The sequence below is a fragment of the Halichoeres trimaculatus genome, unplaced genomic scaffold, assembly GCF_033239565.1.
Source record: "Halichoeres trimaculatus isolate MK-OKI-2021-1 unplaced genomic scaffold, fHalTri1.1 fHalTri1_scaffold_19, whole genome shotgun sequence".
Classification (NCBI taxonomy): Eukaryota; Metazoa; Chordata; class Actinopteri; order Labriformes; family Labridae; genus Halichoeres; species Halichoeres trimaculatus.
Window position 1 is genome coordinate 22,413,605 of NW_027437197.1, and position 23,306 is coordinate 22,436,910.

Sequence of the window (23,306 nt, forward strand, 5' to 3'; positions counted from 1 at the left end):
CACAAGATGTCTGCACATTAAGGTTACAACCGGAAAATAGTCAGAGGAATTGTTTTTAGATGCTGAAATGTATTCAGGGTCTGCCTCGTGTTGCATTTAAAGAGGGGTTATTATGCTTTCAAATATTTTTAACATTGATGTAAAGTAGCATTGATGGATGTCCAAACTAAATGTGTGTAGATTTTTTAACATCCGCATATTCTTCTGTTGTAGAAATCTCAGTCAGGGAATGTCTCAAATAGCTCATTATAAGGAAAGCGCAAGGTCTTCACCAGACCTGCTGAAATGATTACTTCTTTTCAACCAAACTAGTGTTAGTGCTAGTTCCAGGTCAGTGCTTGACTCACCACTGTTTTTTTGTGTTTCCATAGACATAGCACTGGCTCCAGGTCCTCAAAACTGGTGCTTAGCAAGCACCAACTCCTTGCCAGGGCGAAGCACAGACTACGGCCCTGTTTACACAACATTTTACCCCAAAACGCAAAAACACAGAGAAAAAAATCTGTGTTTATACAGTGAAATGCTGAAGTAAGCATGCTAGGCCTGTAGTTGGCGCTATAACTGTCTTGTGCAGAAGCAGCTTTTAGTAGATCTCCACTGAAGTAGAGTTGGGCTGATCATCCGGTGTATTGGTGAATACTAGGAGCAAAAGTGGAGCAACAGATGCTCTTTTTGTTGAAAGACGGTCAGCAGATACAGCAGATTGATTAGCACAAGCACAACACGATAGTCCACGGTGATAGTAACTATGGTGCTGTTGTACTTTGGTTAGCGCACGCATTTCCACTGAAAACGCCGGCTTGCTGTTTACAGAGCAACGGTGGCTGCAGCCTTTCAGAAATAATCCACTTGGGGAGCTGTTCTAAAAAGTTTGCATTTTAGCGTTTCGTGTTCCCGCGTAAATGAGCGGGCAAAACGCGACAATACTTTGCATTTCGTCCTAAATCAGTTTTCGTATAAATGCCCCATACGTCAGGGGCCGGGGTTAGGGCTACTGTGACCAACAATCAGCAGTGAAAAACAGGACCTTCTTGGAGTGCTCTCAGAGAGCTCTTAACTTAGCCTACAAGTTCCTAGCATGGACTCTTAGCTTAAGTTTCTGAAAGCAACTCTGAGCAAGGAGGGGACAGAAACTTTGAAGATTTTTATGTTGTGATGATGAAACTCTGAAAAAAAAAGTCCTGGACCCTGTGGAGGTGGAGGCTGGCTGAACTGGACAATGATGGACACGCTGTCAGCATCTATTTTGTTATGGACTTTTTTGCAGTTTCTATACACTTTCTTACTTTTGTTTTCTTGATTGCTGCTGTGACACCTGAATTTCCCCCTGGGGATAATTAAAGTATTTTCTATTCAATTCTATTCTATTCTATTCTATTCTATTCTATTCTATTCTATTCTATTCTATTCTATTGTAAAATGAAATTAATTGTGACACAGTTTAAAATCTTTGAATGTACCTCATTCACACACTTATTACATTGATTTGTTTATTGTTTTGTTTACTGTCCAGGCTGGTAATGTTACTACTTAATGTGTTTTAATGGTGGACTCAGACTTAGCTGTCAGCACTTTACGACTGCTGGCGTCCATCTATGAAAAGGTTTGATTTGGCAAAACAACAATTAAAAATAGAGCTAGAAAGCTCAACTGGACACAAAGAGGAGCCTGCTGTTGGCACAGCTGGTGCAGGAGAATTAAAGAGTATTAGGAGGGAACGCAGGTCCCAGGATCACGGCGCAAGGGAAGAGGCAGACTTGGGGGCGCATTGCCCAGCAAACCAATGCATCATTCCCTGTCCTTGCGCGCGCAGTGCAGGTGAGTGTGAGAAGCGCTGGTAAATGCTGCAATTCCAAGCAAGAGCAGAGATTACAGCACACAAGCAAAGTTGTTGTCAAACAGTTTTGTAGGCTATCGTTCAGCCCAAGGCTGCTGACATCACTTGCTTGGACAATAATAACTGTATTGATGTTACAGAATTTCATATGCCCATTTACAAGACTGTTCAAGGGGCAGAAACAAACTTTCCCAGTAGAAAGGATCAGAGCATGTGTGGAATGAAATGATGACATCAGAGCCTAAATATTGGGCTTGAAAATTTAGAGAGTTACTCGCTTCTGCACATTTGTGAGATAAGAAAAGTAAAGATAAACTAAGAAATACAGGAATGCATGTTAGAGAGACAAAAAAAAGTTCTATCTTTGCCTGAAACAAAGCAATAGCGTAATAAAAGTAATGGAGCAGTGCCTGCAGGCTAGTTCAAGCAGACAGCTCAGGCTACACTGCTTTCACATTTAGCATGCCTCATTCTTACAATCACCTGAAAAAGTATCCTCCCAATTAGACGGTCTATTTAACCAGCAAGATTTCCAGTGTCTGCCTCTGCTTTGCTAATGCTACTGCTGCCCTGCACTCAAACTTTAAGCCCCAGCATCCACCTGCAACCACAAGGTTACAGACATTGCATAATCACTCTTTAATTTCTGTGTGTAAAGCAGGTGATCTGCAGTGATGAGGTTCTGAGCCTGGACGATAAACACTGTGTTATTATGCTGCTGTTTTGATCAACACAATATGAGCAGACTGACTGAAATGAGCTTATTTCATGGATAAGCCTATCAGCCTTAAGCAACGACTCGGCACGATCATGTTCTGGCTATGAGCACACAAAGCCTAATCAATCATGAAGCTTAGATTTGAGCCCTGGAAAGTATTATTACCACAATGATACTTTCTAAAGTCTCAATCTGAGCTGCAGAAAGCCTCATTTGTTTTTCATTTTGGATAAAAGTACCAAGTATAAGGACTTAATGGGAATTTAAGATATGATTGCACCAAATTACAAACATTACATTCGGATAGATAGTTTCATTTTATAATGCACAGCCTTTATATAATTTTACCTTGATGTAGGCAAGCACCAGATAAGGTTTCCTGTAAGTGCCATCCATCACCATCATCATTTGATATCCTTGTATTGTTTATTAAAGAATGTTATTGGGTTATATTTGAAGTTAATGACACACTTTTGCTAGTTTGTTATGTTAGAAATATGTTTTTTGATTCTAAGTACTTAACCCCTCCTTACTGCCTGAATTAAAGGTAGAGTCTGCAGTAATTTCTATGACTTGTTGGTAAACACAACATTCAATCTGGACTCCGTCTCCCTGGCTCAGTGCCAGCGGCAGCACACACCCACTACTTCTGACCATGACTATGTGAACACACTCACTAGCCCGGCAACCATCTGTTGCATCAAGTTTCTACATGGGAGAGACTTGAGAGATGTGCGCCTGACTTAGCATGTTAGCACAAGCTATTCAAAGGTATTTGACACATAACTGCTCAGCAGATAGCCAACTTGCATCGCTCTTTGTCCCGAGCTGCTCTCCACGTTTCCCAAAGCGAGTGAAAGTTGAGCCAAGCTTCACCCTTGTTAAGTAAAAAGATTTATCTGTTTGGCATTTTGTTTCACTTTAGTTGTCTTTCTTCCTCTATGCTACGTCCACTATCATAGCCACTCTCATTAAGTTCATTCACTCACTAATCAACAAAAGTCATCTGCGCACTGGGAACACTGTGGTTGACTGAGGTAACCGAGCTTACTCTCTGCCCAAAAACGTCCCGAAACACCCAAATATTTACATCCAGGAAGAAAAGGGGAGGTTGAGGCGGACATAGACACTGACACACATCTATAGAGGCTTGTAAGAGACACTTGAAAAGGATTATTCCTGTAGAGGTTGACATTTTATTCATTGCAGAATCTACCTTAAATTTCCTTAAATATATATGTATATGTATATATATATATATATATATATATATATATATATATATATATATATATATATATATATATATATATATATATATATATATATATATGTACATATATATATATATATATATATATATATATATATATATATATATATATATATATATATATATATATATATATATATATATATATTTATTTTTTATTTTTTTATATATACTTTTTAGGTACCAACCAAATGTCAAAAGTACCGGGTACCAACTCATGTAAAGTCAAAAGGTACCATGTTTTAGGTACCTAAGCACATCCACGAGACTATGAGGGTGTGGAAGAGTAAGCAATTTTCATGCTGGACATTAACACAGCATTGCAAAGTTATATATCAAAGAATAAATATGTTAAATTTAAAAATATATATATATATATATATATATATATATATATATATGTTGTTATCAAACAATTTGATATTTTTTACAACATAAACACAAAAAAGTACTGAAAATTGGTACCGTTGAGTACTGGTGCCAATCGCCAGGTACCGGGCATCGGTATTCTATCGTTTCAAATGTGAAAGGTACTTACCCCTTATCATATATACTATCATCACATGTATATCTATCATATAGCCATAATAATTTCACCCTTTGATCAACACAAGGCCATAGTACATTTGATGCAGTCCTTGGTATGTGCAGTTTATCATTAGACAGGCATTAGTTGGGTACATTGGTCATCTCAGTTGCATCAAGACCTGACATTGTATGTCGCAAATTCATGAAAACGGTCATTGAGTAATGGTGTGTCTTTTTTCTAGATGTGATGAGGAATGACCCATTTCTCATTTTTATACCACCTTAAACCCTCCCAGCCTCACCCACTGTCTTCATGCTGAATGCCAGCAAACTCTAGCATTTAGCTCATAGCACCACTGCTTCATGTAGCTAGAATGGCTGTTAACTCTTCTACTCCATGGACTGTTGTCAAAATGAAAGACCTTTAACTAAAAATGACAATGTCACAGTGAGATACCTTGAGGCATTAGTTATTTTAGAGCTAAGCTAACACTACAACCGCCTTACCAAACTACAAAGTGTTCTGCTCATGTCCTGTCTCATAAGCTGCCCCTTGTGAGAGGAGGTGGTGCACACTGACATTTGGACAGGGTTGGACTGATTTCCACTTGTTATTAGAAGTGCTTGAAGCAGGTAAAGCCAGACACTAGACGTCTTCCTTTCTCTGCATGTCTGACTGAACCACATGCGTTAATGTCTTCCTTCCATGGCTCCCATCCCTTGGCTAAAAATGAAAGCTAAATAGCATTCTTCATTGTTCTCTCAGCCATCTACTCCTATAGCGATTTATCTGCCTGCCAGAGCCTGACCATGCACCCTTGGGAAGTCTAGAAACGGCAGGCCTACCCTGAAATGCCAAGGGTGTCACTGTGTCCTGTCAGCCTGGATTAGCGCTCTGCTAGCAGCTTCCGTGGCCTTGTTAGTGTGGGTGTTTGTGTGCGGATGTGTGTATGCGTGTGATATAAAAGGGGGAGAAAAAAAAGACAAGAGGGATGAAGAAGAAATGAGCAAGAGTGTGAAAGAAAATGTGGGTTGTTTGTCTCGAAATGGCCACCTAGCATCTGCCTCAAACAAAATTCCACTCTTCACATTTATGGATCGGCTTCAGCCTTGAAGGAAATGTTTGGGGTATTTGTTTTATCAGCCTTTTTTAACAGTAATACTTGTGAAAAATGTCTGTTTTGGGAACTTAAAGAGAAGACTGAAACAAGGCTTGTAGTTATGAAAGTAACTGTGCCTCCTCAGATGACCTGAAACCGCATGCCAGGCCTGTTACTCTACAAAATAAAAGTCTGTTCAGAGAATGCTCTACTCTGTTGTAACAGCACTTGATACATCCCTACGGCACTATCTGCTGTTGATCGTTTACGCCAGAATCACATTGAAGAAGGGCACTTACTGTACTTTAGTCATAAAGCTCCATCTCTCCCTCAGGATTGATGCTGGCAAAGGGAAATCTCCCACCTCGCCTTGTAAATAGCCAATGAACCATTGGAATCCTATAATTCTAATTTAAGGATTGGCTGTGTGTGACAAGGGCGTCAGGGCACTGGGAGATAAAAAGCTCTCTGAGGACCCATTAGTCCCTCCTACCATGCCTTTAATCAATGGGCTAATGTTTACTCTGCTTAGTGTGTCATTTATAATTAAAACTAGTACTGCTCATTAGTGTCCAACAGGCCCAAGGTAATAATTTTAATTCATAAAACATCAATTACATCCTCATCCTCTAAAGGCGCGGCCATCAAATGGCGATACTGCAGATAAACTTGCCGTCATTGGTTTAATGAAAATTTAATGACTTCCGAGAAGTGTGTGCATTGAATTCCAGAGGAGACGAGTGTTTACCGTTTTTACAGATGGGGCAGCACTGCTCCGGCTCGTACACGGGGTTCACACACTCTGGGATGGCGCAGTCGGACACCACACAGTGCACCTCATTATTTGGTTCGCAGCGGCACCATTCACAGGGTGACGGCTGTGGGCAGAGAGGGGAAGAGAAATCGGGAATCTGGGTTAGATGAGTCAGGAGGTTTCACCTTGTGTGTACTCACCATGATTGCTACAAAACGGCCTGCTCCTGTGTGCAGTTTGCTGGTATTTCTCATTTGGATATATCCCTGTAATATGCATCTCCTTCATAAACAAAGAGACAAGTTAATAAATTATGTACAAAGCCAGCTTTATTAGGCCACTGGCATCTTAACAAACAGCGGCTGGGGCTGACTTTGAATAAAATCCCAAGAAATAACCAATCAGACAGTCTATGAAACAGTAGTTATGATATTTAGTATTTTGCTGCATTCTGCTGCCTCAGGAGGCAGTTCACAGGCTTATCTAACCACCTCTGCAACATGTAAATCAGAGCTATGCAGCTCTCTGTGCCGCTGCCTCTAACTTGACTCTATCTTAACAAAGTCTCTTGACCGTAAAATGAACTGTAATGCAATTACATGGAGTGGAAAAATACAAACTGTTTCCAAATCACGAAAGGTCAGCTGTTCATCACATTACATTTTCCTTCTGCTCATCACAGTGGACACTCTTCCGACAGGCCTGTTGCACCAGGTCTGATCTGTCAGTGACTCATTACTTAGTACTAACCTCCTATGGTGGAAATGTTACATATTTCATGATAGCTTTTCAGTTTACATTTGAAAAAGTATTGATTTTTTTAAGGGTTAGAGAGGTCAGAGTATGCGGAGAGCAGCAGCAGCAGCTGAACAAAATGGCTCAGATGAGTCATAATGAACTGGATGAGCAATCCATTTAAAATGATTCACAGCCTAAAATTGTCCCAAAATGCAGCTGTCAATATGTTACACAAATCAATTTACATTCAACACCAGCTACTTGATGAGTAATCTTTGCTCTCGAGTGACAATGAGGTGACTAACTGTGTTTTTTACCCTCAGCTATACAAGAGTCATACTCCTCCTATCAGTGCTACAAAAATCAGTGGAACTGTCAGGAAATGCATTTTCACTTCTCCTGCCGTGGGGTTAAAGAGGAGGTTGTGTCACATCAGTTTGTTTATTTGAGAATATTATTGCTATCTGGATTAGAAATATAGACCTGTTTTAAAGTTGATGCCAGTAACACATTTGAAAACACTGCACAAAGTTGGGCAATGCCAAATAAATAATCACCTGGAGGAACATTTCCAAACCTACTGCATACAACAGGTCAGTAACATTACAAATGGCCCCACTAAGAGGCAAAGTCCCTCAGAAATAAGGACTAGGGATGCAATGATCCAATCCTGGTATTGGGTTTTGGCGGTATGGGTAGGAAAGAATTGGTCAAAACTTAACACTAAGGCCAAACTATGATTTAGTTTACAGGGTATAAAATTTTACAATCAAATAGACATTTCTGTAAATTCTGAAGCATTTTTTTAAACCAAACTGCTGTTAAACATTTAAGCACTTACAGTTTAAATAAATATAAACTTCAATAATTCCATATGTGCTCATTTTTGTCTTTTACTCAAAACATTACCAGTCTTGTCCCACAGTAAGGCATGCAGGTTACGACTGCATCCCACATCTCTCTAAGAAAACACACAAATGTTGGCTGCTGAACTGTCGGTCGTGGGTGATGCATTCACTGAACCTTGTTATTCTCAAAAACAATATAACTCATCTTAACAGTAACATTCCCATTGTCCAGTCAAATACAGTATGAACTTGAAAATTGGGAGAAACACAAATCACGGGGTGTAGACAGGTATGCCAAAAAACATGTCTATGAACAGTTTACTGGAGTCCAGAATCCAGATTAAAACTGTCTCGTGTAAAAAGGGGAAGTCAGAAACCTGAAACCCAGGTCATAATATGGCATTCTTTAGGAAACAATGGATTGAAAGAGGGAGGACCAACCTGGTTCAAAACCAGCACACAATTCAAAAGCCAGCATCACGTGTAGTGAGGGAAAACAGTGTCTGTTTACATTGAAAAATATTTGAAGCAACATAAACTGCCAAACAGACAACAACTTTTACAGGTAGGACCTTGCATAATACATCAATTAGATTCTCCACTACATTCTGTATGTTAAAACAGTATGGGTCAGGAGTAGAAGAGGGTAGGTGCTGAACTGACCTGCTTGCAGTCATGTCTTGTCACCTATTGAAACGATTGCAAAAACATGACAAAGAAGACCCTGAACTTTTCAACAGCTGAAATTCTCTATCAAGCAATAACTGGACAATATTTGACTTTCAATACTCCAGAAAGTGGTCTCCTTGGTTCCCAAAGGTAAACATGCTGCTTAATATATGTATATTTTATCTTGTTTAATAGGATCCAAAATGTTTTTGAACTTGGGTCATACATCCAACCATGATTTCCCCAAAAGCTCTATCCACCATAAGCTTCACTGTTAGTTAACCATTGGAAGCTAAAGGGATTTTTGGCTCCTGCAAAAACTGCAGATAGTCTCACATGAAAGGGTAACATTTGTTTCTGCTTTATCTTAATTAGTTTAAGAAATCCTGGAAGATGGATTCTGTTTACTTTATACTCAGCTGGTAAAGCTTTCCCTTCTTTTCAGCCGAGCAAATCCAGACTAACCAGTTACTTGGACAATCATTTGCACCCAGATGCAAAGAGAAACCACACCTCAATATGCATCACCATGATCCTGCACTGGCGGAGTCATAGCACACTTCAAAACCATATATAGCTGGTGAGGTGGCAGAATTGATCTCACACCACTTCTGCCGACCAAAATACACGTTCAACCTTCAGATAAAATGTCAAAGATTACATAGGTCAGTCCCAGGACAGGAGAGCGGGAAAGAGTTTTGTGTTGGTTTGAAAAAGACACCGATGATCATGGAAATTTCAGTTATGTCATCCCAAAGGATATCTGCTGATTTGTCCATTAAACATCAATGCTAGCCACTTACCCATCCCTATTCTTCAACAGTGCCTAGGGATGGGTACCTTTCACATTTGAAACTATATGGTACCAATGTCTGGTACCTGGCAATCAGTATCAGTACTCCATTGTATCAATTTTCAGTACCTTGTGTGTGTTTATGTGGTAATCAATATTAATTTGTTTAAAAATAAAAACTCAAAGTTTTACAATTTAACATATTTATTTCTCACTATATTAACTTTCAATGCTGTGTTTATGTCCAGCTTGGAAAATCTCCTTCTCTTCCACTCCCTCACAGTCACAAGGAATGCATTTAGGTACCAAAACACAATATCATTTGTTTTTATGTGAATCTGTACAAAAGTCAGGATTCGGTGGGTACCTATAAAAGTACCTAATTCAGTACCCATCCCATGAAAAAGTTCTGCTGTATCACCATGTCAAACTTAAAACAATATTGGTGTTACAGTGTGTCCTTTCACATTGCATTAACGTCTTAAGACCTGAGCTTTTGTCTGGTTTGCATTTTTCATTAACCTTGCTTTTTGGGATAAGTAAGACCTGCAATATAATAACTGAACTCGGTCATTGTACAGGAAGTTGGATTATTTGTGTTATGAGTTCTTTATCAGTTATTTGTTAGTGGTGTTATTGTACTTAAATATGATGCTTTGTTCACTAAAATGGGTTTAATGTTGTGATTTCAGCAAAAGATGACGTGACAGTGTCCCTAAATGTGGCTAACAGGCAAAAGTTAAAAAAAAAAGAAGTATCATGGGTCAGAGAGGCAGAAATGTAATGCAGCATATGTAGATGCTGGGTCTTCAGAGGTTTTAACAGCACAATGGTAGCTCCAAGGATTTAACTACTCCGGCATGCACATATTCATTACTTTGTATGGCTCATTTGTTGGTCATGGACACCAAACTGGTTTTGTCTTCAGTGATATTTTTACTACTTTTTCTCCTGTGTTTGTCTGGAGATCTTACATGTAACCATGGCCTCATTGTTTACATGTGAACTCAGCTGTTAGCAGTCTGTAGCATGTCAATGCTAACTGGTGTAAGGCCTGATGTCTTCCCACAAGGTGAGGAGAAGGAGGTGAGGACGACGTGCTGGTTCTCAGGTGTGAACTAAGAAGTGACGACATGGACCTGTCCTTCCATCCATTGTCATTGGGAATGTAAGATCTATCTCCAATAAGATGAACGAGCTAGCTGTGCTAACCCAGAAACAGAGGGAATACCAGAAGGCAGAGTAGCATCATGCTGTTCTATTCTCAGCTGGCGGAGCTAACATCAGACACCAATGCCACAGGCTTGGAGGCTGGCTGAACTGGACAATGATGGACAAGCTGTCATCATCTATTTTCTTATGGACATTTTTGCACTTTCTATACACTTTCTTACTTTTGTTGTCTTGATTGCTGCTGTGACTTCAATTTCGTACTTGTTACAATGACAATAAAGTTCTATTCTATTCTATTCTATTCTATTCTATTCTATTCTATATCTACAAAAGTGCTGTTTTGCTCTGTAACATGATGCCACCTATGTCCACCATCTTCCTCCATATCGTGCCTCTGTTACAGTCTCACATGGCTCATCACCATGCTGTTATGTCTGTGCATTTAAAATTACAGATTTAATGCAGCAGGGGCATAAATAGACCACCTCTAGCAACACACAAGAGCCCATCAGACTGTTTTCACATTTACTGCACCAAAGTGACAATTAGTACCAAACTTGTCTTTACAGACTTAGTAAGAAAACAACTCAGACTAGTCCTTTAAAAGCTGAACGTTGAACTGGGGATATGATTTTATTATATTTTGCAAATCACCCTTTACAACTGCATTAGCTTCAGGAAATATATTACCCCGTTCAGCAACAACAGCAACAACAGCTCCTCTGTTCATAATCCAGTTTTGTGCAGAGATAAGTGAATGGGCTGTGGTAAATCTGGATGCTTTAATGTGACTTTTATCAGCCAGCTTTGCCAGGATGCATTAAGAGCCACAAAACAGGAAGTCAGCCTCGTATTTTTTCGGGAATTTACGGCAGTCTGGATGCACTAGAGGCCACAAATTAAATATTAGCAACATTAACAGAGGAGAGGAGGAGAACAGCGGGGATGGAGAAACCGCTCTGAGATTGTGGGTGTACTTAGTAAAATTATTGTTATCTGAATGAACTCTGCAAAATCCTGTTGAAATAAAATGCTCGCCATTAAAGGGGTCTGAGCAGAGGCAATTCAGACAAACTTAAAACAGCTTCTACTCCCATTATTCCTCTTTTCTTCCTACGGGTAGAATATTAATAAAACTGTCTCGACTGATTACGACCGCTCTGATATGTCAACACAGTCAGCTGGGTTAAAAATAATGACGTGAGCCGTCTATCAGATATGATGTTCATGAAAGGTGACAAACTGTTATTTTGTTAAAGATCGACTCCTTACAGGCAATGAATGAACGAAACCTGCGACTGACACTGAATATCCGTGTGAGAATGTCTTCCTTTTTTGTATTCTGGTATTAGAAGCTGTTCCTATATCTGCTTCAAATGACTCTCACTCTGAGGGATGTTAATGATGATTGATTTTGTTTGCTCACTCATTGTGCCTGCTGCATATATTAGATCCACTGCTCCCTGATGTGTGAAACATCTCAAGGCCTTTCCTTTACTGGTGAACCTGCGCTGGTGTAATAAAGGCTTCTTTTCATGTAGAAAAGGAACCTTAAGATCAGTAACTTGATTCTCCACTGCAGACACTGTGTATACTGTACATCACGCCCATACAACTTCACATACAGTGGGGAAAATAAGTATTGAACGCGTCAACCTTTTTTCTCATCGCATTTATTTCCTAAGATGAAATTCAAACAAAACTTCTACCAGACATTGGTATTAACTCAAATAATCCTCAAATTAAAGGAAATCACAATGTTCAGGTCCATAAATAATTATTATGTGGAATTAAGTACGATGACACAGGAAAAAAGTATTGATCACACCATGGAGAGGCTGTATACTTTGGCAAGGAAATGCACCATACCACCTGAAATCTGTCAGTTATTGTTACTTGAACTTCCAATTAGTGCAAACCAACATCAGCTGGGCTAGAGCAAATTGATGGTCCTAGAAAAGGGGTAGTTTTTTCACCAAGCAGTTAAATGCAACACACCTCATGATGGGTAAAGGCAAAGAGCTCTCTGAAGACATTCACAACCTGGTTGTTGCTCAGCATCAGAATGGAACTGGTTACAGACTTATATCAAAGCACCTGAATATTCCAGTCAGCACCGTTGGGGCCATTATTCGCAAGTGGAAGAAGCACCACCTTACCATCAACAGGCCACGCACAGGAGCTCCTTGTAAGATTTCTGACCAGGGAGTCAGAAAGACTTGAAGGCAGCAGGTGCAATTGTTACAGAGAAAACAATAGGCAATGTACTCCACTGCCATGGCCTCTATGGACGCTCAGCCCACAAGACTCCATTCCTCAAGAAAAGGCATGTTGAAGCTGGTTTAAAGTTTGCTAAACAGCATCTTGACAAGCTTGTAGAATACTGGGAGAATGTTGTCTGGTCAGATGAGACCAAAATTGAACTTTTGGGCTGTCATACTACATACTATGTTTGGAGGAGAAATGGCACTGCACATCACCCAAAAAACACTGTACCAACAGTGAAGTTTGGAGGTGGAAGCATCATGGCATGGGGTTGTTTCTCCTCTCATGGTATAGGCAAACTTCATATAATTGACGGAGCAATGAATGGAGCCATGTATGGGGAAATTCTTGATCTGAATCTGCTGCCATCCACCAGGATGATGAAGATGAGAAGTGACTGGACCTTCCAGCAGGACAACGATCCAAAGCACACGGCAAAGTTGACTCTCAAATGGTTTCAAAAAAAGAAAATCAATCTGTTAAAATGGCCTAGTCAATCACCTTAAATCGACTTAAATCAAATGGAACATTTGTAGAAAGAACTAAAGAAAAGGGTTCACCAGAGGGCACCAAAGAATATTAAAGATTTAAAGACAATCTGTGCAGAGGAATGGGCCAAAATCACACCTGAGCAGTGTGGGCCATTAGTTGAAACATACAAGAAGCGTATGGAAGCTGTCATTGCAAACAAAGGCTTCTCCACTAAGTATTAGATGAGTCTCAGTTAGCGTGTTCAGTATGTTGTGTTATCATACTTAATTCCACATTATCATTATTCATGGACCTGAACGTTGTAATTTCTTTTCATGTGTGGATTATTTGAGTTAATACCAATGTCTGGTAGAAATTTTGCTCGAATTACATCTTTGGAAATAAATGTGATGAGAAAAAAAGTTGACATGTTCTTATTTACCCCACTGTAAGTGATAAAAAAATAGTGAAAATATGCTTTTCTATCACTACAGTCGCGTTATCCACCCCTGTGACAGTGTGAATGCATAGAAAAGCACTTCTAACACAGAGAGATGTTGTCTCATACATATGGAAAGATGGACTCCATTTTGTCAGCCTGACAGCCTTAACCTGTGGGGGTGGGCAGGGTGAGATTATAAGGCTGTACCTGACACACAGAATAAGCCCCCATGCTGTCATGTTGAAATCCTGCTTTATCATTCTGCATGTGTTCCCCCACAGGAATACAACGGCCACGTCTTGGGATTAGCAGCGACATATTAAGGCTTGCTCAGCTTTGTTTCCCATGAGAGTTCCAGGTTGACTGGAGACGAGGTACATTAACCTTGGGTAACATATAAAAGCAATTACGCTTTAATTTGACACTTCCAGCAGCAGAAACCCAAGTTCAGTCAGGATTATGTGAGGTAATAATAAATATGTCTCATCAGGGGATTGAAGCAACAGTCTATTGCAATAATGAGCCTCATATCGTGTGTTTATAATCATCTATAAATGTAATAACACCCCTGCTGTGATTTTGTAGAATTTCACTTGTTTAATTTTGCAAGACGGCACCATATGGCTTCAAAAACCCGGATAAGCACTTAAACAGTGTTGGCAATTGACAGTTTAAAGTAGATCTTGTTTTTTTAAAGCAATTTATGAATCTATGTGAACTGCAGGGTGGATATACATTGCTTTGTTTCCATTCTGGTCTGAAAGGAGAAAATAAATGATGATGACTTAACTTCCCTAAAGCATATCCATGTGTTTGTCAGTTTACGCTAAATAGGAGCATCGTTTAAAAGATAAACATCACACAGTGGCAAAGATGACTTGTAGCTTGTGATCAACATCAAAATATAATCAAGGAAACAGAAAATCTCTTTACAGTAGCAGTCATTTCTAGCTCAGAAGACTGTACCAAAAAGACCAACTCAAGGTGAAAGTCACATCCAGGCCTGTGTCTTTCTCTGAACACTTTGTGTGAGGAGAAAGTGAAAATCTTCGAGTGCCTAAAACTCTAATGCAGAGGATAAAATGTATTGTTGCTCTCTGCCTTTATCAGATCTGATTAAATGGAGGAACTAAAATCAAAATGCAGCTGAATTTTGGCAGCCAGGAATAAAAAATGGTCTTGCTGTTTAATACTGAAAAAAGCTCAGTCGGTGCAAAATGAGCAGTTTGAAGTGAGAGATCAGACAGACCTGGATTACCATGGACGACAGGCACCTGGATGAGGATATGAATAACCTGGTTTCCAAAATTTCATGCACAATTTATTCAAAGGTTCCCAAACTTTTCAGCCCGCAACCTTAAAATTAGTGCCAGAGACCGGTGACCTCCTGCCTGTCAAAACATGAATACGCTGAACCAAAATAGACAAAATGAAACTAATTTTAAAAAAAGAGACCAAGATATTTAATTTAGCAGAGCTTTATAGCAATATGTGTACAAAAGTCTGATTTTCTGTTTACAAAATCAATTCTCAGCCATGGATACCATCTTTATCCTGGCTCAGCTACCTTAGGGGTCATGTGGCCACAAAAAATTGCGTTTCAGTTAGGAACACTCTCGTCATACAGTGAACCATTTCTTGCCAAATGGATACAGTTAGAATTGACGTTCCAGGTCTGCTTTTCAGAGTTCTCCCTGGGTTAGCCAAACAGCCTGCTTGAGCACTTTCCAGGGAGTGCATAGCAAACCCCCATACGTACATACAGATTAAAAGGGTGCATACATATCAATAGGGTACATACAGAGTCTTAATAGGAGGAGGCTGGGGTGGAGGAGGAATTATTAAGACAGCAGCAGCTGGGTAGCAAAAAGGTAGCAGAGATAAAGCAGAGTCATGACATGAATAAATACACCGCCTTGTCATTAGACACACGCTGTGATTGGTTGGGAGGGGTTAGAGATTGAACATCAGCCTGTCAGCTGATCGCAGCTGGGCGTATGACTTCTGTGTCCTGCATGAGCTTATGCTAACTCCATTAAACAGATGAAATATTTTGGTAACACTTTACTTTAGAAGTCTGCAAATTTCATCACACTAAGGTAGTAATTAGACAAAGTTTTTAATTATTTCTTTAAAATTAGCAAATGACTTCTTAAGTCTTAATGTTAAGTTAGTAATTTAATTTCTCAATAAGCAGTTGATAGTTAGCTTTTTGTTATTTGATTTCACCAAGTTTTTTAGTACCGAGCTGAATGATATGCATAATTGAGATCACATGCAAAATAATAAACCTTTATGATTAGGCCTATAATGTTTTACATCAGGGATCTCAAACTTGTGCCATGGAGGGCCAAGAGGCTGGAGGTTTTCTTTCCAACCAAAAACTCCACCAGCTGATTTCACTGATTACCTCACCTCCAAGCAGAGCGCAGGGACTAATCAGTGAAATCCGCTAGTGAAGTTCTTGGTTTGACAGAAAACCTGCAACCTCTTGGCCCTCCATGGCATGAGTTTGAGACCCTACAGTTGAAGGCTTCAGAAGTGATATTCACTGAGAGTAGGGTTGTAAATTGGCCTTACCTGATTGTGATAGACATTGTGAGTACAGGCGCACTGCAAAACACAATCTGGCCAGAAGTCATGTGCTAATTTTCACCAAATTCTCCTGAAACTTCAGGGGTAACTTCAGAGAAATAAGCAAAGACTTTGTCTAATCATTACCAAAGTGCGAGGAAATTTGTGGACCTCTACAGTAAAGTGTTACTAATATTTTCTGATTAAATTGAGTGATTTTTTTTTTATTTTTATTTTTATTTTTTTTCTAAAAAGGTGTTTGGTGAACTCTTAATGATGTTTCATGACTGAGATATAGGCATACTTATTATGTCCAATAAGTGTGTGTTAAGCTGTTTTTTTGTTCTAGTTAATGCATGCATGACTTACGAGACGAGTGAACAAGAGATGCGTAAAAAATATTGATTTGGCAGTATATCTGGATACTTTGACTGCTGATACAATATTAATACTTAGTCTCCGTATAATTTATATTTTAGCCCAGTTGGAAGTAAATTACAACTTCCACACTTCCATTGCAGTAGATTGCACTGAGAGCTACTACCCTGTATGTTGCCAATAGATTGTTCAACAAATATCTCAAAGTATATTCAAATTCTTAATTTCTAAACTTGATAACGTGGGTTTTTGTTGGACTGAGCAAGTCAGCATACCATAGACATCAATGCTTTACTTGGGCCTTTTAATTTTGAGCAAAATTTGTATTACATATACATAATCTCATTTTTTTTTCTTAGTTAACTGCATAGAATATTGCAATATACCACAGCATCATGATATTGTGATATATGGTGATACTGTCGTATCGTGACCCATTTATCGTGATGCGTATTGTATTGGGAGGTTCTTGCCAATACTCACCCCTAAAGTGAACCCTTAAAATTGGTTTCAAATCTGAGTTTTCAAGAGCACAAGTCACAGAATCTGATCTCTTCAGATATGGGTTACCATCAATGAAATATAAGAAACAACCTGAGACAATATGAACTCACAAAGCACTCTGGTGTTAAGGTATGTGGTATGCAGTATGTGATAAGTCTTAGTTTGTCCCAAAGAGCCCAGGTAGATACAAATGTTCACAATAATCCATGTTCTGCACTTCATGCTTCCTTCTGCTGACGAGCTTTAATGCTGATTTCGTCTTCCAGCAAAACTTGGCACCTGCCCACACTGCCAAAAGTATCAAAAGCTGGTTAGATGACCACAATATTACTGAGCTTGAGAGAATAAGTAGGGGTGTTAATAAGAGGAGGATGAGACACCAGACCCTGTCACACTGAGGAGCTGCTATCAAAGCAACCTGTGCCTCCATAACAACTCAACCACGCCACAGGCTGGTCTCATCCCTGCCACAACACTGATGCAGTAATTCAAAGCCAAATTGCCAAAGACCAGACACAATTAATCCCCTTTTATAAATCCTGTACATCTTTTTTTCTCCTCATTAGGCCTCTCCTCACTGAAGTACATCTAACGCCCAGTTTTATGAACTGATGGAAAGAGAAAAACAGCCATAAACAGCAACAAAAGGAAAGTATACATCGTCAACACACTACTGGCCTTCAGTTAGCAACTGGCTAACAAGGTAACATTCCTCCCATTAACTGGGCGTTTGGCCGGCAGTGGAAGGTTGCTCACATCAAAGCTGGAGCATCATTTCTGGCTAATAGCTCAGCTCAAACGTGAATCCTCTGTAGAAGCAGGTCAATTAGTTAATTGGATGGTTAGGATCCAATTTTGATGAATTTTTGATCAGTTGCCAATCAAAAGGAAAAAAGCATAACCCCAAAACACAAAATGGGATTAATTAGAGGCAGTTTAACCACAATCTGCATGCAGCACACACACACATAAACACACACAGCATCCTTTCCCCCCAGAAGGCAAGTCTCCATGTCTAGTTGAAAGCAAAAAGAGGACGATTAGACATCATATTGTATTTCTTAAAGCAAACATTAGTGTTCCAGGACCAAATCTGCCAGAACCTTTTATTTGCTTTGCGAAGCCAATGCATCATTCAAGCAGTCCCTGCAGGTGAAGTGTAGGAATAAACTGGAATTAAAACAAATTTGAACATGACTGTATATCATTTGTATAGTTTCAGGCAACACAATACATTTTTCAAATCTAATAAAAGTTTCTTCATTCTTTGCAAAACGGCAATAAATGTATGAAACCCCCAAAAGATGATCGTTTTCACAAATGCTCATAAGTTGTTATCTGGTGCTTTCAACACAAGTCGTTATGGAGGTGATATCTTACCATTGACCTTCACTTCATCCGTTCTAACAACCAACTTTGTGTTGTATAGCTATAGTTATAAGCTGAAAAAATGCTTTCACACATAATGCATAACTTAGCTATGTGTGGAATCATGGAGATTAATGCACAAATTACTTCACATCAAACCCACATCACAGCAAAAGTGCTGGATATCAAATATGGAGGATTTTTCCAGAATTAATGAATAACTAATGAGCAATGTCACCAAGGAAAATGAACATTATTGATTGCGTATATGCAGTGCTTGTTAGAAATCAACAAGGGCTAGGCTCAAGTATTACCCCCAAATATTAGAATGTGTCCAAATCACATACGTCTGTCAGTACATCTACATGAATAACACTGTGTGCCCAAATCTTACAGGACAGTCTCGTCTCAGATCAAACACTGCTGCTTCACACTTACTGGAAATTACAACCGCATTTCACAGCCATTCACAGGTGTTCTTCAACTATCTAATAATTGCGGCTGTTCTCCATTATTTGATCCATTCCCACCCCTTCCGCTACAGAGCCAAGACGGGGGCCATTGAGGATGAGAAGTGTCCAATGTTCCCCATTCAACTCTTTCACTGTTTTGAGTGCACCAGCTGAGAAATTATAGTGCACTTCATTTTCCCATACTGTCAGTGTCAACGCACTTCTTCACTCAGAATAGTTCATTTGACTACAGAAGTACACAATCTGAGACACAACTCGAGTGTAACCAGGAGGCCATGGGAAACAAAGCTGATGTTAAATGCTAAAAGTTGTGGTTTGTTGAGTCTGTTGAGGCTAGTTTAGAAAGTACAAGAAGTATAGACAAGTTCACTGAAGACATTGACTTTAAGTTAATGTCTAGAGGCTGGACAGCTCTTTTTTTCTTACAGCACAGTGTTTTGGTATTATTATTATTACTATTTGTGAAGAAAGGTTCTTCTGGGCCTGCTGCCCTGTCTGTCTAAGCCTCTCACTAACCCATTCATGAACATACTCATACACCTTCACATACACATTCACACTCTAAACACACTTGTTTTGGTATGATCTGTTATATTATGTTATGTTGAGTTTAGGGGTTCAAAGGTTATCTGTAACTTATTTGGGATTTAAGGACTGTCCAATCAGTTTTTTTTTCATCACACTTACTTTCTTCTGTTAATAACATGAATCCATTACTACATCTTTGTCAATAGCATTCCTTTAAGTTACAGTATGTTAACGGGGGAATTGGTTACCGGTGTTTTTTTTTTTTTTTTTTGTGAGTGTGGGGTAATCAGTGGCACCTGAGGGGAAGGTGTTTAAAGGGGTGCTGTGGCAGAGAGTGGAGAGACCTCTCCAGAACCGATGTCAACAGATGTCTCAGTGAGGAGCTCTTCCTCATAGTGTTCTAGTCTGTTGAATCCATTTCCATCCATCCATTTTCTATACCACTTATCCTGTTCAGGGTCGGGGGTGGCTGGAGCCTATCCCAGCTGTCATTGGGCAAGAGGCGAGGTACACCCTGGACTGGTCACCAGTCAATCGCAGGGCTGACACATAGAGACAAACACCCATTCACTCACACCTACGGACAATTTTGAGTGACCAGTTAACCTGGTGAGCCTGTTTTTGGACTGTGGGAGGAAGCTAGAGTACCCGGAGAGAACATGCAAACGTGCAGAAAGGCCACCAGCTGAGGTGGGGATTTGACCCGGTGACCTTCTTGCTGTGAGGCTGCAGCGCTAACCGTTGCGCCATCGTTCAGCCCGCCTTGAATCCTGTTTAAAAAACAAAATAAATATTTTTGCTATAACCTGGTCTGTCTGGATGCATTCTGTAACAGTATTATTAGTGTTGTTATTTGTTATTATTGTAGTTTGATCAGACCTGGGAACAGTTTAAAAAATATATATATGTCAAGCTAGATTTTTATGCTGATAGTAAAATTGTCATGCTGATTCCAAAATTGCAGTTAATTTTTTTCTGGCACATCAAGTTTTTTCTCCACAGCTTACCCTCCAGATAAGCAAAAGTCCACTGATTAGCTGCAGGATTTACTAGAGCTAATCAGCTGGCAACTCTTCAAGCTTAAGTATTTTTCATATTTTTTTGTTAAGAAAACAGGGATCCTAGTGTAGGATAGTTCAAAAACTTGATGTGATAGAGAAAAACTGAGATCAGTTTTGGATTCCGCACTCAAAAAAATTAGTCAAAAAAAGCTATCAGACTCATCTCTACAAAAACTGTGTTATCCAGTGTTATTTACAACACAGCAGCTTAGAATGTAAAGATTAAGATTTCAGGTTTAAAAGGCCCAGCTTTCTTGACTCACAGACTTTCACCCTGTGGTTGTCAGTTAGGAGGTGAAAAGCCTGCTTCTTTACCTCGCACTGCCTCAACAGAAGTTAGTCATGTTTTTCAATATGGCTCCTTCTGACAACTACAAGCTGTAAAACCACTGCATAAAAAACAAATGGGTGACATCATGAAGGCGACATTCATGTATCATGTGGTCTATGAGCTTAACCCATTATAAGAAAGAATTATAATCATTATCACAACATCTCAAAAGCAAACAAAGTCTTCTGAATACAAAAAAATGGCGAGTGGAATCAGTGGGACTGCTGCATAGTGGACACTAGTGGGGCCTCCATAGAAATACTCATTCAATTCCTGACATACTTGAAGCGTTTTTGCGAATTCTTTGATCGTAATTTGGTCTTTGTCTGACTGGTACCACTTCACTGCTCACTTTAGAAATAAAACCTCAAAGAGAAAACTGCCAGTTTTGTTTGTATGTTCTCATCATGTCCTCCTGCACAAGGTCTTCAATAAAAACTACCAAAAAGAAAGAATAAATAAAATGGATTAGTAGCAAAAGTTAAGGTGTGCATCCAGATGTTTTACAGGAAGAAGTCTCCTGTTTGTCTCTTTTATTGGTATAAAAAGCGCTGCCATGCTTTTTATTGCCACTCTGAAACGATGCAGCTGGGGTTGGAGAGCAATGACTAGTCAAATAACCTTTGTGAAGAAAGCAGTGAGATGAAATACTTTGAGGCTGGACAACAGGGTCACAGGAATCTCACCCATGCAGAGAATGGGTTGACAGTCAAACTACATGCTCCTGTTGCCTGAGTCAAAACAATATTGAGCTAGAGAGAGGCAGTGAAGGAGACAGGAGGGAGAGTGGATAAAAACTTCCTGTGCAGGGATGAAGTGCAAGTAAGCTCAAACTAGAGCAAAAATCCCTGAAAATTGTCTGCTTCCTAAACGCCTGTATTTAATTATTTCCCCCTCGTTCAGCCTTGTGCTGCCGCAGGAAACAAAGACTGGGAAAATCAATTTGAGCAATCATTTTTACAGCTTTTATGACTGTTTTGTCTCATAGGTGTCATGGTGAAAAGCACAGTCACTAATTACTGTTGTGTGCGCGGTGTGTAGGCAGCGCCGCGTCAGTGTGTGTGCGTGCTGTTTTAAATTAAATGTTGTTATTGTCGGTACAGGTGCGTTCACAGTGTGCCTCCATAATTATAGTGCATCGAGCTCTGCAAAGACTAGACATATCGACAGGGCTGTTACAAGTAAAAAGAAACACAAAACCTCCTCTGTCATTTGCATCTACTTAAGGAGCAAAGGTGTTGGAAGTAATACAATTTCTCTGAGAAAATATTAAATCTTGCAGCTTGGAGTTGCTTTAACTGTGCAGGAGAAATCACTACCTGCCACAAAATAAATTATTAGGACAATTACAGCTGTATGTCTTAGTTGTGTTACTTAAAAACTGTCCAATCTGTGCTTCATGCTTTTAAATGAAAAAATATTCAATATAGTCAGGAGTTTAAATCTACTTTGTGTCCCAAACCAAAAATATCTGAGCCCTTTACTCCTTTTCTGAACACTTCATCTCTTCCCTGCAGGGGATGGCAGGAAGCCTGTACAGAATAGTTCATACCTGAGTTCACATCCCAGCCCTAACCTGGTAATCTGGGATCTGAACTCACCCTACATGTCCTGGCTCTTGATTGCAGCTGTGCTGACGCCTGAGGCTTGCCGGCAGCCAGTCATCTGACGGGGAACCTGTAGGTAGATCACCCAGGTTGAGTGGCATGGGTCCCTCACAGGGGACACGGAGCGAAACAGTGGGAAATCCAGCTACTGGTAGGAAGAGCCTGCTGCAAAATCAACTCTATACACCTAATGTTTTATAATTCCGGCTATGTTGCTAAAACTTAATGCGGAGGTAATTAATCTGAATTTATCAGTCGGGTTGCTGATGCATGAGTAATACCAGCATTCAACAAATGACATGCTGACAGTGCACTGCAGTCAGCTGCTTTGTGTTGAACAAATGCCAAATACCACTTGCATGACAATGACTCTTCTCACCAGAGGTAACACAATCTATTTTCAAATAAAGAATATTGTCATGAAAGAACAGAAATGGAAGAAAATCTGTCAAAAGATGGAGCTAAAAGTAAAAAAGCACAGGGGTTGAAATGGTCATTTGTAAACAGTTGCTCCCGTACAGACATTCATCCTAACTGGGAGACCATCAAACTCTTATTTTTCTTCACATCAAATCAAGAATAATCTACTTATGTTAACAGTAATAATAACAAACATAATCTTGGCTCTAATGTGACATAAAGTTAGATCTGGCCGGATCTACTTTTATGATTCTTGGTTGTTTCAATTTACCATATATTAAGGTTGAAATCTGTCTTGACATTCTAGGTGGTATGCATTAATACTAAGGGCCAATCCCAAAAGCTGTGAGCAAGAAGTAATCTTATATGTTTGTTTGTTTTTCATATAATTGATATGCCTTCAGTTTTAACATGAGGAAGATCGTGAAGTGAAAGAGTGTTGTTTTTGATAAT

The 23,306-nt window shown here is 39.5% G+C and overlaps 1 protein-coding gene across 2 annotated transcripts in view; it reads right to left on the bottom strand.

Annotated features, from left to right (window-relative positions):
• vwc2l (von Willebrand factor C domain containing 2 like) overlaps positions 1–23,306 on the bottom strand; it is a 46,628-nt gene that overhangs the window by 13,515 nt on the left and 9,807 nt on the right. For both annotated transcript variants that reach the window (XM_074695251.1, XM_074695250.1), the window contains exon 3: positions 6,205–6,334. In XM_074695251.1, the coding sequence (XP_074551352.1) occupies positions 6,205–6,334 (130 nt within the window). The remainder of the gene's footprint in view (positions 1–6,204; positions 6,335–23,306) is intronic.